This window comes from Hydractinia symbiolongicarpus, chromosome 3 (genome assembly GCF_029227915.1).
Source record: "Hydractinia symbiolongicarpus strain clone_291-10 chromosome 3, HSymV2.1, whole genome shotgun sequence".
In the NCBI taxonomy this organism is placed as follows: Eukaryota; Metazoa; Cnidaria; class Hydrozoa; order Anthoathecata; family Hydractiniidae; genus Hydractinia; species Hydractinia symbiolongicarpus.
In genome coordinates, this window is record NC_079877.1 from 11,123,164 (window position 1) to 11,137,772 (window position 14,609).

The window sequence follows — 14,609 nt, forward strand, 5'->3', positions numbered from 1 at the left end:
GTTTTTTTCGATTTTCAGGTAAAATCCGACAAAATCGGGAAATCGGATTAGTCACGTGTCAAAATTATTCCAAATGATTTTTCTTGATGAAACAAAGTTGTGTTGCAAGTTTCAAGTTCTAAGAATAATCCTAACAGGAGTTATTATATTTTCCCCATTATAAGGATTTCATAGAGATTTTGGGGGTAGTTTCGAGTATTGGCCAATATCAAAGCTTCTGAAAGGTATGGGACCTAAAAATTTAGTATGCAGGTGTCTAGCAGATAAATGTTGAAACTCAGTAAGTATCATAGCCATATAAGAAAGCAATCAGGAGTTAATAAAAAAAACCGTCAGGGGGGGGCGGAATCTGCCCCACCCCCCTCCCCCCCCCCGGGACCGAATGGGGTTAAGAGATAAGAATATGATGTGTATATACTCACGTTGTCTACTGAACGCCAAACCACCACTTCTAACGTCCTGAGCTATGAAGAGAACGCACATTCGAGGGGAATCCTCTATACTTAGCATGCGCAGTAGATAAAATATGGCGTTCTCCGCCGTGCCGTCTTGTTTGCGTAAGGTCCCTATTCTGTAGTTTAAGAGATATTCGTTTAAAGCGAGTTTATCTACGGTCAATTTATAAATTGTTAATACATTGGCGAAAATAAGTGTCCGTATTTACAAGGAAATTTCTATTTTTAAACTCAAGTACCTCTACATAGGTGCTGTATAGATGCATAGAATGTACAATATATGTCTTGTTGGTTATCATGACACTGATGTCTTTCATTGAACTGATAGTAGACATAGGTAAATGTCATTTACACATCACTTAAGGGAGATATTGAAGTAGATACAGAGACATTAAGTTAGATTTTTTGGAGAGTGCAAATAAGAAAATATGTTTACAAGTTGTTTAAGATAATATAATGTCGATTCTTCCTGAGGAGGGAGATGCCAATTCTTATTAGGTAATAGTTTTATTTGTTTTCAAAATAATTGCGCGGCTGCATTGAAAATTCGAGAGTACTGAATGAAAACAAAACTTGGCTAAAACATATGTTTTTAAATCACATGTTTAATATATGGCAGCCATTTTATGATATAATCACCATAGTAACTCCATGTTGCAATCCTTATTATTAATAAGAGAGTAAATCATTTGAATTATTTATTCATTTTTTTGATATACTTTGATGTGATTATAACGAGATCGGGAGGAAAGGAAAGCAATTTTTTTGGATTTTAAATGAGAGGACTTTCAAAGTGATTTCAGATATGATGGTTCGGCAAATTTTCTATCTTTTGTGGGTGCTTCAACATGGAGGTAAATTTATTTTGTTATGTTCATATTAGTTCACTCTACTGTTATCCTGTACTGTTATCATCACTTTATTGTCTGTAACCTTTCTGTATGACCGATCATCTAATTTTGCTTTGATCAAGTAGGACACATCTGTAAAAAGGGCTCAAGATTAACTTTACGCAACACTGTGGGTGAGAACTTATAAAGAGGGTCCTGGGCTGCAAAAATAACATATAAAATCTTTGAAATACGAATATTAAAGTTGAAAATTTACACATTGTCATGGAAAAATAAAATTTTCTTCACTCAAGTACATATTAAAAATTTTGATTTGGGATATTTAGTTAAGACCTTTTCAAATGTAATTTTAAATCCTTATTATTGAAAGTTCTTTAGGTATATACCCGGAATAACTTTAAGTGGAAAGAAAAGGAAGTTTTTGATTCAGGGTCCTAAATATCGAATATTTTAACTAACGCAAGCCAATATGCACAATTCAGTCGGGAGGAATTCGTCATTTCTATAAATAGAACAGGCTACTGAGATATCATTCAATCGTATTGATATAGTTAAGTATGTTAAACTATTCATGAATAAATTTGAATATCATTATAAATTGCTATGAATAATCATGCATGTATAATTTTGCATGAATTAATCAGTTTATTTGCATCATGCTTTGCGTTCTAATCAAATCATGCTAATCTCGAAGATGAAAAATTCTGTTCCGCAGAATATACCAAAAACTCCTCTAAGATGAAAAAAGGGATAAAATTGTAAAGTTGAAGCAGATTCCTTCACCTAAATAACATACATATTATTTTTTTTAGCCGATTGTATTTCATTTTCCAAAACACCTTCAAACCCAGCCCTCGGAACTCTTGGAAAATCAGTTTTGTTACCATGGGAATATCCTTCCAATGCAGAAATGTCGTCTATTACGTGGCGTCGAACGGAAGAGGACAACACTGCGATTGCAACTATCATGATATTGTCATCCAATCAACCTGTTAATATATATTGTAAGTAGCCTGTCGCTAAGTTGTTTAGAAATCTCCCACAAAGTTGCTTTAAAACCTGCCTACGAAACTTTGTCGGAATGTTGTTTTAAAACCCTTCGCAAAGTTATTTCAAACCTGTTACAAAGTTATTTCGAAACTCAGTTTTACGTCGTTTTGTAAGATTTGAAATATAACTGCGACATTGTCCTACATCCGACATATCTTGAGAATGGCATGGGTGGATAGTTTTAAAAATGGGCGGCTGAAATTAGAATGGGTGGCTGGTTTTAAAAACAAGTGGCTACTTTTAAAAATGGATGCCTGCTTTTGAAAATGGGTGGCTGCTTTTGAAAGTGGGTGGCTGCTTTTGAAAATGGGTGGCTGCTTTTGAAAATGGGTGGCTGCTTTTGAAAGTGGGTTGTATCCAGTTTTTATAAACACAATTCCTCTGAAATATCATGTTTACTTAGTGAATAAATACATACATATTTTTTTTTCACACCCAGCTGAAATGCTTAGGACTACACCCCTTTCCTTTCCCAACACACCCTATCTGTGTCGTAAATCCTGCCTGTATACTTACCATGCCAAAATACCAATACGGTAGTCACAGCACAGTTTTTTTTCACTAGCTGCATACAGAAATCGTGTTACGTACAATGGAAGTGCCAGAATCATCTTCCACGATTTAAAGCTTTCCGATGAAGGGCTAATTTCCTGCACGGTTGATTTCTCCAACGGCAGTACTTTATATCACAAAACTTTGCTTCAAGTTGGCAGTAAGTTGATTTGTTTTTATATATATTGTACACGTACACGACAACTTTTCTAACAAGAATTAAAGGAACTGGGTACAAAGTTGACACTCCTTTTTTTGTTTTGGTCCAACATTTATAGCAGAATATTATTTTCTGAAGTTTGTAACCAAGTAAAATATTGAATAATAATAATAATAATAATAATAATAATAATAATAATAATAATAATAATAATAATAATAATAATAATAATAATAATAATAATAATAATAATAATAATAATAATAATAATAATAATAATAATAATAATAATAATAATAATAATAATAATAATAATAATAATAATAATAATAATAATAATAATAATAATAATAATAATAATAATAATTTAGCGGCTCCGCACTTTACAACCGTTCCTTCGCAATCTTTTGTATCAGAGAAAGAAAATGTTTCGATTGAGTGTACAAGCATAGCAAAACCGCAGCCAGCGATAAATTGGTATGACAAAAATAACACAATGCTTAGCACCAGTACCAAATATGTTTTGGTCAGCGGTATTGTTAAGACTATTGATGAAGAAATCCAAATTAAAAGCACTTTGACCATCATTAATGCTGGAATAGAGGATGCCGGGAAATATAAATGCAAATCTTTTAACGATATTTCTGCAGACGAAGCTGACACAACATTGACGGTTTATTGTGAGTTGATTTTTTTTCAAACATTGAAATATTTCTCTTTATTAACAATGGAAAGATTTGGCGTTTGTTGCATGACAAATTCTACCTATTCCAATGTATCGTTTTATTTTGTAAACATTATAAAAATATATAAACACGGAAACGAGGCTGTATCAATCGTTGACCTGATGTGATAATTATTTAGTTCCGGTATGTATGTACTCTTTCTCGGTATTAGAAATAGTTGACTAGAATTTGAATTCGAAAATTTTTGTACTGCAGAGTACTTAGGGTAGTTTGGTTGTAACTGTATTAACCAATCAGATAGCGTATCTTCTTTAGATAAACCAATCAACACGATGATAACACTACAATTTGCAAGTCGTCTCGAAGGAGAATCGAATGATATTAGATGTAGCGCTGATGCTGAGCCATCCATTATCTATTATGAAATTTATCGTGGTGACTCGCTTTTATCAAACTCAACCAGCGGTATTGCCTCTATTATTTCTGTGAAAAATTATCACGAGGGAATGTATAGATGTTTACCGAGAAATTGGGTTGGAGTTGGAACTGAAGCGCAAGATGATATGATAGTTAATGGTAAGGTATTGTAAATGAAATACATAAATCCACGGGGTCGCCCGTCCTTTGTTTACCGCATTTCGTGTGTCGCGCTTTGTGGTGCCATTTTGCGCAGAGAAAGAGAGAACGACGGTTATTATTATAGAGATAGAACAGCAATCCCAATGAGGTTTTTCAATGTTTCAATTCTTGCTCACTACTATCGTACATGTTTCCTCTCTTTTGTTAACTGTTACTGGTTTCATTTCTAATATATCTATGGTCAAACTCTCATAAATATACATCTAAAGCTCCATTTACACTGCGTTGCTAAAAATACATGGCAGTCGACGTAAAATGTCGCACCTTTTATTGGTCCAGTTTAATTTTCTTTTTACATATGTATTACAGTTGCACCTGTCCTCTTCGATACAAACTTGGATGTGATCACGGTCAAAGAAAAAGATGGAGTGTTGATAACTTGCAAGTTTTTTGGTGACCCAAAACCAGTTGTGATTTGGAAGAAGTATAACGGTGGAAACGATGACCACATACACGAAGTTACAAAGACATCCTTTTCCAACTCAACCTTGTTCCAGGTAGAATCTGATGTAAGGATTGACCAAACGAAAAAATCTGATTATGGAGACTATTCTTGTCAAGCTAAAAACGACTATGGTACTGTTGTGAAGAATATTTCACTAGTTGTGCAATGTAAGTTCACTGGATGTATTTTATTATGGCTATGTAAAAAACGTTTAGAAGAGTTTGGAAGTAATTCAATTTTTAGTCTAGTCAGGATCATGTCTACCTCCTTTAGTAACCCTTTCCTAATGTGATAGTCGTGAATTTTTGGAAAAAGGTAACTCACAATTTGGCTGCACCGTCTTGCACAATGTGCCTGTTGACAAGACATATAAATTAGGTTCAACCCATAAAACCATTGATTTAAAACTTCTCATTTTTAAAGTTGCAGCTCGAGTCCTTAGAAATTTCTGCGTCCTCGTTTTTTTTATCAGGAAGTATTTTTCTGGTTCTTTGCCATTCTGAGATGAAGAGAGCTTAATGTAAGGAAATTTAAAGATGTCAACTTCGTATTTCAGATCCACCAACTATTGTGCGCCACACGTTGCCGCACCTTAAGTTCTCCATCAATGAAAGTGGCAGTGATACTGTCGACTGTGTGTCACGTGGTTGGCCTAAACCAATCATGAAATGGTATCGAGATGTTGCGGAAATTAGTAACATAAAACACACTATTTTCACAAGCGTTGAAGAAACGGGAGCAAACTACGTTGAAGTGCGGAGTGTCCTTGAGTTAAAATCAGTTACCAAGCATGATGCTGGCGTGATTCGATGTGAAGCTAGCAATGCGGCTGGGTCAGCGAGTCATAATACAACTCTTAATGTGTACTGTAAGTATTGGTCATAGCAAATTGAATGTGTATTTCACTTGCTTGTATCCACTTGCTTGTTCGAGTCCCCACTCCGGCGCACTTTAAATGTAATGTTTTCAGCCGATTTGGAGCCATCTACTAACTGCGAACCAGGTTGTGTGGTAGGCTATAAAGTTAAAACAATGCTATACGTATCTCAGGGTTACAGTCGGAGGGGAGGAAGAGCCAGTAGTTAGGATGGAGTCCCTAAGGACATTTAACTTCCCGTTACTTACTTACTTACTTACATTTAGGAATATTTCTGATAGTTTTGCAGCAGAATGTGTCATACCATCATTTTTACAAATGATTTTGTTTTTGCAAAAACTTTTCATATTGGACTGTTAGGAATACTTATCAATAACATCGTCCCTAAAAATGAAGTCTTTTTTTAACCTGTTGAATATTATTTTGGCGTAAAAAAGGTATTTTAGTCATCCTAATAGTTTTTTGTTTCGTTTATTCCGAAATGTATTTAAGCGTAATATCTTTGACAGTTAGATTTCCTTGTATTAGCATTAGCAGACAGTATAAAATTGAAACTGCCATATATGAAAAAATTTTGGGAAGAACTAATTGCGAAATTAAACATGACAATAGAATGTTGAAACTTGTGCCAAAAATTTTTAAAGGAGCCGGAAGCAAGGTAGCATACAAAATAGAAAGACTGAGAAAGTTCGTAAATGTTTAAAAAAATGCTAAATGAAGTTTTCGAATTTGTGTACGTAAATTCAGCCACTTAACTGCAAGAACATCACTTGTCAAAAATTAAAAACAAAATTAAAAATTATTGCTTAGGCTCTTCATAAACTATCAAATAATTGTTGCAATAAAAATTATTTCTTGTGAATTATACACTCTATTTAGATAAGCCTGAGATAACAGCTCAAATGGACGAAAAAACATACGTGAACTTACAAACTGGATTGACATTATCGTGTGTTTCAAAAAGTATTGAACAGTCTGTCTTTAAATGGTACAAGAATAATCAACAAATCATCTCAGGTCAAGACAACAGCCAAATAGTTGAGCAAAAATTACCCTCGCAACCCTATGTTTCAAGTTTTCTCACGGTTAATCCTGTCACGAGTGGCGATTCCAATTCTGTGTTCAAATGTACGGCGACAAATAGCCAAGGAGCAGATAGCAGATCAACCTTAGTGAGTGTGTATTGTAAGTAACTTTATTATTTTGATGGACCTTTTTTTAATTTTCCGTTCAGCTCCATATTTGCTCTTAACGTTGACTGGCCAACGTCAGTCATAACAGCTCATTGTAACACAGTGATAAATTGGCATTCGAACTTTCAAACCAAAACCTCTATGTACTGGGCATTTTGTAGCGGTCACCTTTTTAAATTCCGAATTTACTTTAACTTCTCAACAAGCTGAATAATAGATTATTTAAAATAATTCTTCTTATTTTGTTAAAAGCTCAAAATATTAATCTCTGCTCTAAAACTAAAATTTCAAAGTGTAAAGTCACAATTCTGTGCTTTTTCTTTAAATAAAGATAGTATCTTATATATCTTTAGGCTTGAGCTCCTAAAACTAGCCTTAACCATTTTGTAATTGATTTTACTATACCTAACATTCCATAGCAGGTTTTTAGAGCAATATATGCCAATATAGGGTAAGCCTCTACGTAGTAGACACTGCTCTTTAAATTTTTTGAGGTCCAAAAGGTGTCCGCTGTAAAGACGTCGCACTGTTGAAAATTTATTTTTGTTTACATTTTTTGATTATTAGTCGTCTTACGTATTTTGTGTGTATGTTTAACACGAAGCAGTCTCAGCCCTATTATGTGGACAAAAACGGCTATTATTATAGAGAAAAATCGCATCAGTGCATCGATGTTTGTTTTTTTCTTTTTCTTTTTTGTAAAATAAATTACCGATCAAAATGTTGCCTGTCAACATTGTTGTTTTTAATTATTTGCTAGGTTAAGGTTACCACCTCGCAATTTTGGCAATTAAATCATAAATTTTGAGCAAATATGGTATATCAAATTAAAATTCAAAAAAGCAGGAATAAATTAATAAATTACTTCTATCTGTTTCAGTTGGTCCAGTGATAAACAGTTTTCCTGGTCCCTCCATCATCACAAGTGAATTCAAATGGAACTATCAAATCTCATGTGTGATACAAGCCAATCCGAAACCGACAATCACGTGGCTAAAAGAGAATCAACCAATTAGCGACAGTTTAAACTATAAGCTTATTGAGGTGGTTGTCACAGCAACACCAGAACTAACCATTATGAATAGCACTTTGATCATAAAAGAGGTACAGAGGACGGACTTTGGGAATTGGACATGTCGTGGGAGCAACACGATAGTTGGTGGGCAATTTAGTCAAACTGAACGCTTGACACAATTGACAGTGACATGTAAGATTATCTATATTATAATACCCGTATAAGCCTGTCCGTCTGTCTGTCTGTCACGCAAAATGGTAGCTTAGCTGCGCAAGTAGCGAGACGCACGCAATGCGGTATAAAAAGGACGTGCGAACCCGTGGATTTTTCCACGGGCTAACGACTAGTATTCTATATTGTTTTATTTAGGAAAAAACAATCTGATGCTAAAGTACTGTCTTTTATAAGTATAAATCAAAGAAAATTCTTTATGAAGTGATTTCAAACTCAACCAGAGGAACAATTTTTGCACCTTTTTCTTAGCGGTTGAAAATAAAACTACCTTCAAGTCATCAGCAACTACAAAACAACTCGACAAATCCAGCATAAGCAGTACCAAACAATGAAGTGCAAACACAAGGAAAATCTAAAAAAAATGAAATTTTATCATCTCTTAAACATATTCTACCTACAGAGGGAAGAAAATAGAGAACTATTATATTAAAACATTAAGATTATAATAGTTATAACAAATTGTTATAACGATCAACCTAGAAAAAGCATGATCATGATAGAGAGGGTGACTCTCTCTGAGACATCTTAAAAAAGTTTGGAATATTTTTTCAAATATTATAGAAACCATTAGCTAATGTACTTATCCTATAAAATTTATAATGCATGTGAGAGGACATGTTTTTGTTGCAAAAGATTTTATAAACTATTGTGCAAACTCAATCACCACCATCCAGGATTGTTGCAGTTATATAAGTCGCAACAATACATTGTAACGTCTTGTCACAGGTTGAAGAAGAGAACTAGAACGGCTAGCTAACTTGCAAACGGAAATCATCTATGGGAGATTTCACATTTTGTTGGAGTATTTCATTTGACTTTTAACGTACAAATGCCAAGTTAACTCGCTTTATGAAACCACCTTTTTATAGAAATAGAGAGTTGTATTTTCCAAGAGAAAACTCATCGTAATTTTTGTTATTTTTAGATGATCCACGATTTGAGTTTATATCACCAAATCCATTCCGAGTTAATCACACTGACACAGTTATATTTATATGTCGCGTCAAAGCCTCGCCGAAACCATTTGTCTGGTGGGTAGTGCCTTCGACTATTTTGAAAGATAACCGTTTGACCTATTCGACATCAACCATTGTGGATAAAACAGAATTTGGATCCGTTGAAGCAAAGTTGACAATCACAAATATTGGCAAAAGAGATTATGGAGACTTTTTCTGTCGCACCAACAATACGTTGACCTCAACGACAAGGCTTTCAAAACTTATTGTACAATGTAAGACTTGTTTTTTATCTTGTTGGCTCTGTACACTAAAATTTATTCATGATTTTTATTGCAACTTCATTAACGCCTATTTATTGACAACATTTCTTTATTTCTAGACAAACCCGGTGTCAAAGTCCATTTTACAGAAAACAATTACGTAGTATCTGAAAATTCAATTTCCAAGATGGAAATTACAGTGGATTCAAATCCGGAAGCTAAGATAGAATGGTTTAAAGGAAATGGAACAGCTTTCAAAAAAATCACAAAAAATATTCAGCTCCAAACAGTTGTTGTGATTAAAGATTTTGAACACAAGTATATTAGCCGTCTACGCTTTCCAGGTGGTGTAAAAAGAACAGACCAGGGATGGTATCTTATTAGAACGAAGAATTTGTTGGGAGAAGTTGAAAAGAGGACCTACTTGAATGTTCAATGTGAGAAATTTTATCTTTATTATTTTTTACTTTCATCCCACAGTCTCATTATCATCAATCCAAAGTAATTTTCTTTCCGAGCTCATTGCTCATTGCTAAAACTAGTTCTGTTTTGCGTTTCGAAGATTTATTTTTAAAAAATGATATTATAGGGAAACCACAAGCAGAGACAAAGCTCGGTAAAACACAAGAAGTGACGTACCATGAGTCACCATCAGTGCAATGTCGTTTCCTGAGTAATCCAAACATTTCTATTCTTTGGTACAAAGATGGCGCATTCATTACAAATAAACAATATGACACCACGCGGTTGCATGAAAATGTCTCGCTTACCCTTACCCAAAGTACGTTAACTTTTATAAAAGCTGGCAGAAATGATCGAGCAAATTATACATGTAAGGCGAAAAATCTGTTGGGCACTGCAGAACAATGGAGATATTTGAACGTTTTATGTAGGTGTTTTCGTCCACTATTCATTTTTTTTTCTTTTTAAAACTTATTTAATGTTGCTATAAATAAAAGAAAATTACACTGTGCTGGTTATTTACAACCTCGATCCCAGCCTCTTACAATTTTCTCTATATCAAGATGTTTGTGTCTATACAATACTGCAATAATTTCTAATCAAAGGCGACATGAGATAAAAATCTGCGCTATTTTACTTCAATCACATATGGAAAAAAATTATATTGATGCTAGTCCTCCATGAATATGAACCTCTTTGTAACTAACACGATGCCCAAATAATATAACAGCAAAACAAAATAACAAAACAAAGCCAGTGCAGCCAGAAGTGGGTGAAGTAAGAGAAAAAAGAAGGAGAAAAAATGATTTGTGCAAATAATAATTAGTTTGCCAGACATATCTTATTCTGTAAAACTACAGGACATGCGAAACACGTGATTACTAGGTTAAATTCTTGTTTTCCCACAAACTAAACAAACCAGGTGAACTTAATTTTCCCAACTTGATGAAAACAAGCAAAAAGAACGGAACAGTTCAGCCTGTAAAAAAGAAACTTTGAATCTCAGGTTGAATTTTGTGTTGTTTTTAAGAAAAGTCGTGTATCCATCTTTCTTTTCAGACCCACCTGTTCTCGAAGTCGCATCTAAAAATATGCTGATTGACTTGAACAAACCCGTCACATTCAGCTGTCAATCTGACGCAAATCCAGCCGTCACCACGTACTTATGGAAGAAGAACAACGTCACCTTAAACTACAATTTTGATCGATACAATATTTTGAAAGCAAACGTAAGATGATATGATATATAATTTTTTCATTTTTTTTCGCAATGTTTAAGCTTATCTCTATAACACTCTGTTGTCTATCTCTGGGTTAAACCGGGTCAGGCTAAACCACGCACGAAATCCTAAAAACAAAAGTATCATAAATAAGGTGCGACATATTCTTGCCGAATTTTCTTCCACGTTCGAATTACCGTAGAATTTCTACGGGCTAACAACTAGCATATATTTAACAGCAAAGATGGCGTAGTGGGCGGAGATAATGTAGTGGTAGCGCATTCGACCTATAATCACAAGGATCCATGTTCGAGTCCCCACCCCGGAGCATTTTAATGCAATGTTATCAGTCCATTTGGTGCCATCTATTTTATTATTATTATTATTATTGTTATTGTTTATTGTTATTGTTATTGTTATTATTATTATTTTTATTGTTATTTTTATTGTTATTACTATTATTTACCTAGGATAGCCTCTTCAGTTTCTATAGAAACTATTATCAACAAGGGTCCTGCTAAGGGGGTTCTAGTATATTTAAAGCTCCCATTTGAGCTACGAAAGGCGTACAAGCACAACAACCGCTGAACTAGACAACCGCCTTAGATATCAATCCTATTCTCATGCTGGACGTTAAGCAGAAAGGATTGATAGGATTTGATAGTTTCTGGCATGCCTCGATCGGGGATAGAACCCAAGACCTTCCGCACTAGGGGCGAACGCTCTACCACAAGGTCACCAGTCGGTGACCGCTAATTGGTTTGTGTGGCAGGCAAGCAAGTTAGAGCAATGCTATCGCATTTCTAGCGGAAATATAACATAATTAAAGTCGGAGGGAAGGAAGAGCCAGCGGTTAGGAAGGAATCCCCAAGGACAATAAAACATCCTGTTACTTATTTACTTACTTTCTAATACCACGCTTATACAAAACTCAAAGGTTTCTAAGGAAAAAGAACGTACATCAAAAAACATGAAAAAAGAAATACAGGTGTATTAAGTGTATCTGTAGTAAACATGTTATGTCTTTCATAGAAAAACACAGCTGGAAATTATTCGTGCACACCTGCAAATAAACTTGGAAATGGATCAACTGTTACATATGCCGTAACCATAAGAAGTACGTTTATTTCAAGACACTATCTTTACCTTTACTGTTTTGCTCTTACCTTCTACTGTGGTACTGTCTGTTTCACACATATTTTAGCTATAGCCTCTCAACCATTACTCTCTTTTATGTTAATAATATCTTCCCATCTATAATTGATACATTTCAGTTCCACCTACATTCACTCAACCAGCTACATGTAACAGGGTTAAAGTAACCAATGGTGGTACAGATTATTTTTCTTGCACTTGTCAAGGAACTGGTTTTCCTCAACCGGAAATATATTGGACCAGATATCCAACCAACCACCATCTATCGAATACGTCCGTTCTCAACTTCACTGTAATCGCTGCAAATGATGGAACGTATTATTGTCACCTAAAAAATTCAAAATCTGAAATAACATCATCCGTACAAATAACAACGTTTGGTAAGAAAATTCCCAGAAAAATAACTAGTCCAACAATTCAAGTAGTAGTGTTTTAGACGATGTGTCAATACATTAGACTGTATTTGATTCATACTGCGTTTTTAGTTCGGGCGGTAGGCGAATGGACATTGTGGGGTACATGTAACGCCACATGCGGAAACGGACAGCGAAGTCGTACAAGATCCTGCAATGTACCTCCTTGTACAGACACACTAAAACAATTGTCGAACTGTGTTGGTAGCTGTTCTGGTAGGTTATTCTTAAAAACAATTTTCTTTATCAAGTACTTTTTTATTCTTAGTTCACACAAGTGAAAAGTCAGAATATACATGTTTTTTTCGATGTAAAAACAGATGGCCTTTTTATCCCTCGAGTTGTTTAGCTGGTCATTTAGCCTCAATAAATAGATTATAGAGTGGATTATTAATTCGTTTTGTTTGCGCTCAGGACCCTCCTTCTAACGATATATCTTTAAATTCATTTGATTCAATACATTGTGACAACGGTGAACTAAAAAGGACACTTTAATATACCTCTGAGAAGCACTTATCTGTTGTTGTTGTTTCTGCTATTGTCGTTGTTGTTGTTTGTTTGTCTGTTTGTTTGTTTGTTTGTTGCAAGCATGTCATATGTTGTTGTTGTTTTTTCATAGATGCGCAAAATAAAGACGAAGAAAGTAAGTATACGTCACGTGATATAAACATTAACCGCTAATACTATATACCGTAGGCAAAGCCACCTATAAAAAATTTATGATATCCCATCCCTATTATTTCATGGAAATAATCCATTTGATGTTGATTTTAATCATTCAAATCCTTCAAGCATTGAATTCTTTTATTTAAAGTTAAGGCAGGAATTATGTGATCATCTACAAGCGAAATTTACAAAAAAAGAGTGGCTTATAAAAAATTGTATTTAGTTCACATAAATAACTCCTGTCTTATATCTTAAGAAACAGCTTAGGCCTATAATAAAACAGATATTGTAAGCCCGTTCTTGTTAAATCTTAGATTCATCCACTCTCTGTACGACACTATTTTATGCGGTTGCGCCTAGATATCCAAAACGAGCAATATCTGATTATTTTAGAAAAATAGAATAAAAGAAACAGAAATTAAATAAACTTTCTCTCTCTATGTATACACAAAACTTATTATAGATACATGGTTATACGCTTTGTACGCACTTGTACCATGCGCTGTGTTGCTGTTGATTCTGGCTATCATATGGATTGCACGTTGGAAACGGTATGAGCGTTAACCTTGTGTTGAAGTAACGAACTTCCCTTTTAATCCACCTTCTGATTCATTTCTTCTAATTTGAAGCAATACTCCATAATTACAGTCAAAACTATCTTGGTCAAACATTCGATATTAAAAGTCCCTGTGACTGTCAACTTACTGAGTTAATGTCGTTGTAAAGACTTTCTAGCTAGATAGAAAAGAAGGTTCCAGAAAATAGGAATAGGTAGAGGCAGAAAAATTTTCCAATCAAAGCAAGTAAAAAAGGTTTGCAACGATCCTGCATATTTCTTTCTTTTTTATTGTTAAAAATCACTGTGAAATTTGCTGACATTTTTTCGCTGGTTTTTTACATCTAAAACATTTAATGTTACTATGAATACTAAACTTTTATTTTTATAGAGGAAATGTTGAGCACCAAACATAGGTGACGGTAAACATTCTAGCTACGTTCTAGCGTTCTAGCTGCTTATCAAAATAATTGCAGCTAATTGAAACACGCAAGTAAACAAGACGCTGTATTAAAAGAACCGATCTGATTGGACGAATTGAAGAGTCTTCATTAATTTAATTGGATAAATCAAAATGCGCGGTAGCTAATTGGAAAAAAATGAATTTAAAATGCGGAGCGGAAAAGATGACGACATATAAACAAAACAATATTTCATTTTTATTTGTGTGTTTTTGTTTGTTTATTTAGTATTTCTTTCTATTTCTTTCCGACCAGGAATATTTTTTTTATATATTTTTAATAATTTGTATAAATCATGGA

General features: G+C 34.2%; 1 protein-coding gene across 1 annotated transcript; it reads left to right on the plus strand.

The window, feature by feature from the left end:
- Positions 1-1,144: 1,144 nt before the first annotated feature.
- On the plus strand, positions 1,145-14,473 carry LOC130635697 (hemicentin-1-like). Its single transcript, XM_057445117.1, has 19 exons — positions 1,145-1,309; positions 2,119-2,310; positions 2,922-3,068; positions 3,440-3,748; positions 4,070-4,330; positions 4,703-5,005; positions 5,395-5,706; positions 6,595-6,900; positions 7,789-8,115; positions 9,083-9,388; positions 9,496-9,813; positions 9,966-10,265; positions 10,898-11,067; positions 12,091-12,175; positions 12,333-12,593; positions 12,699-12,842; positions 13,246-13,269; positions 13,756-13,843; positions 14,240-14,473. Exons 1-19 carry the CDS (start codon positions 1,261-1,263, stop codon positions 14,262-14,264), a joined length of 3,927 nt encoding a protein of 1,308 aa, XP_057301100.1. The 5' UTR covers positions 1,145-1,260; the 3' UTR covers positions 14,265-14,473.
- Positions 14,474-14,609: the final 136 nt, after the last annotated feature.

Excerpts from the sequence above, each read along its gene's own strand:
- LOC130635697 (XM_057445117.1), top strand. The coding sequence starts at position 1,261 with ATGATGGTTCGGCAAATTTTCTATCTTTTGTGGGTGCTTCAACATGGA. Across the intron at positions 8,116-9,082 it reads GACACAATTGACAGTGACAT|ATGATCCACGATTTGAGTTT; the intron begins GTAAGATTATCT and ends TGTTATTTTTAG. Across the intron at positions 12,843-13,245 it reads CTGTGTTGGTAGCTGTTCTG|ATGCGCAAAATAAAGACGAA; the intron begins GTAGGTTATTCT and ends GTTTTTTCATAG.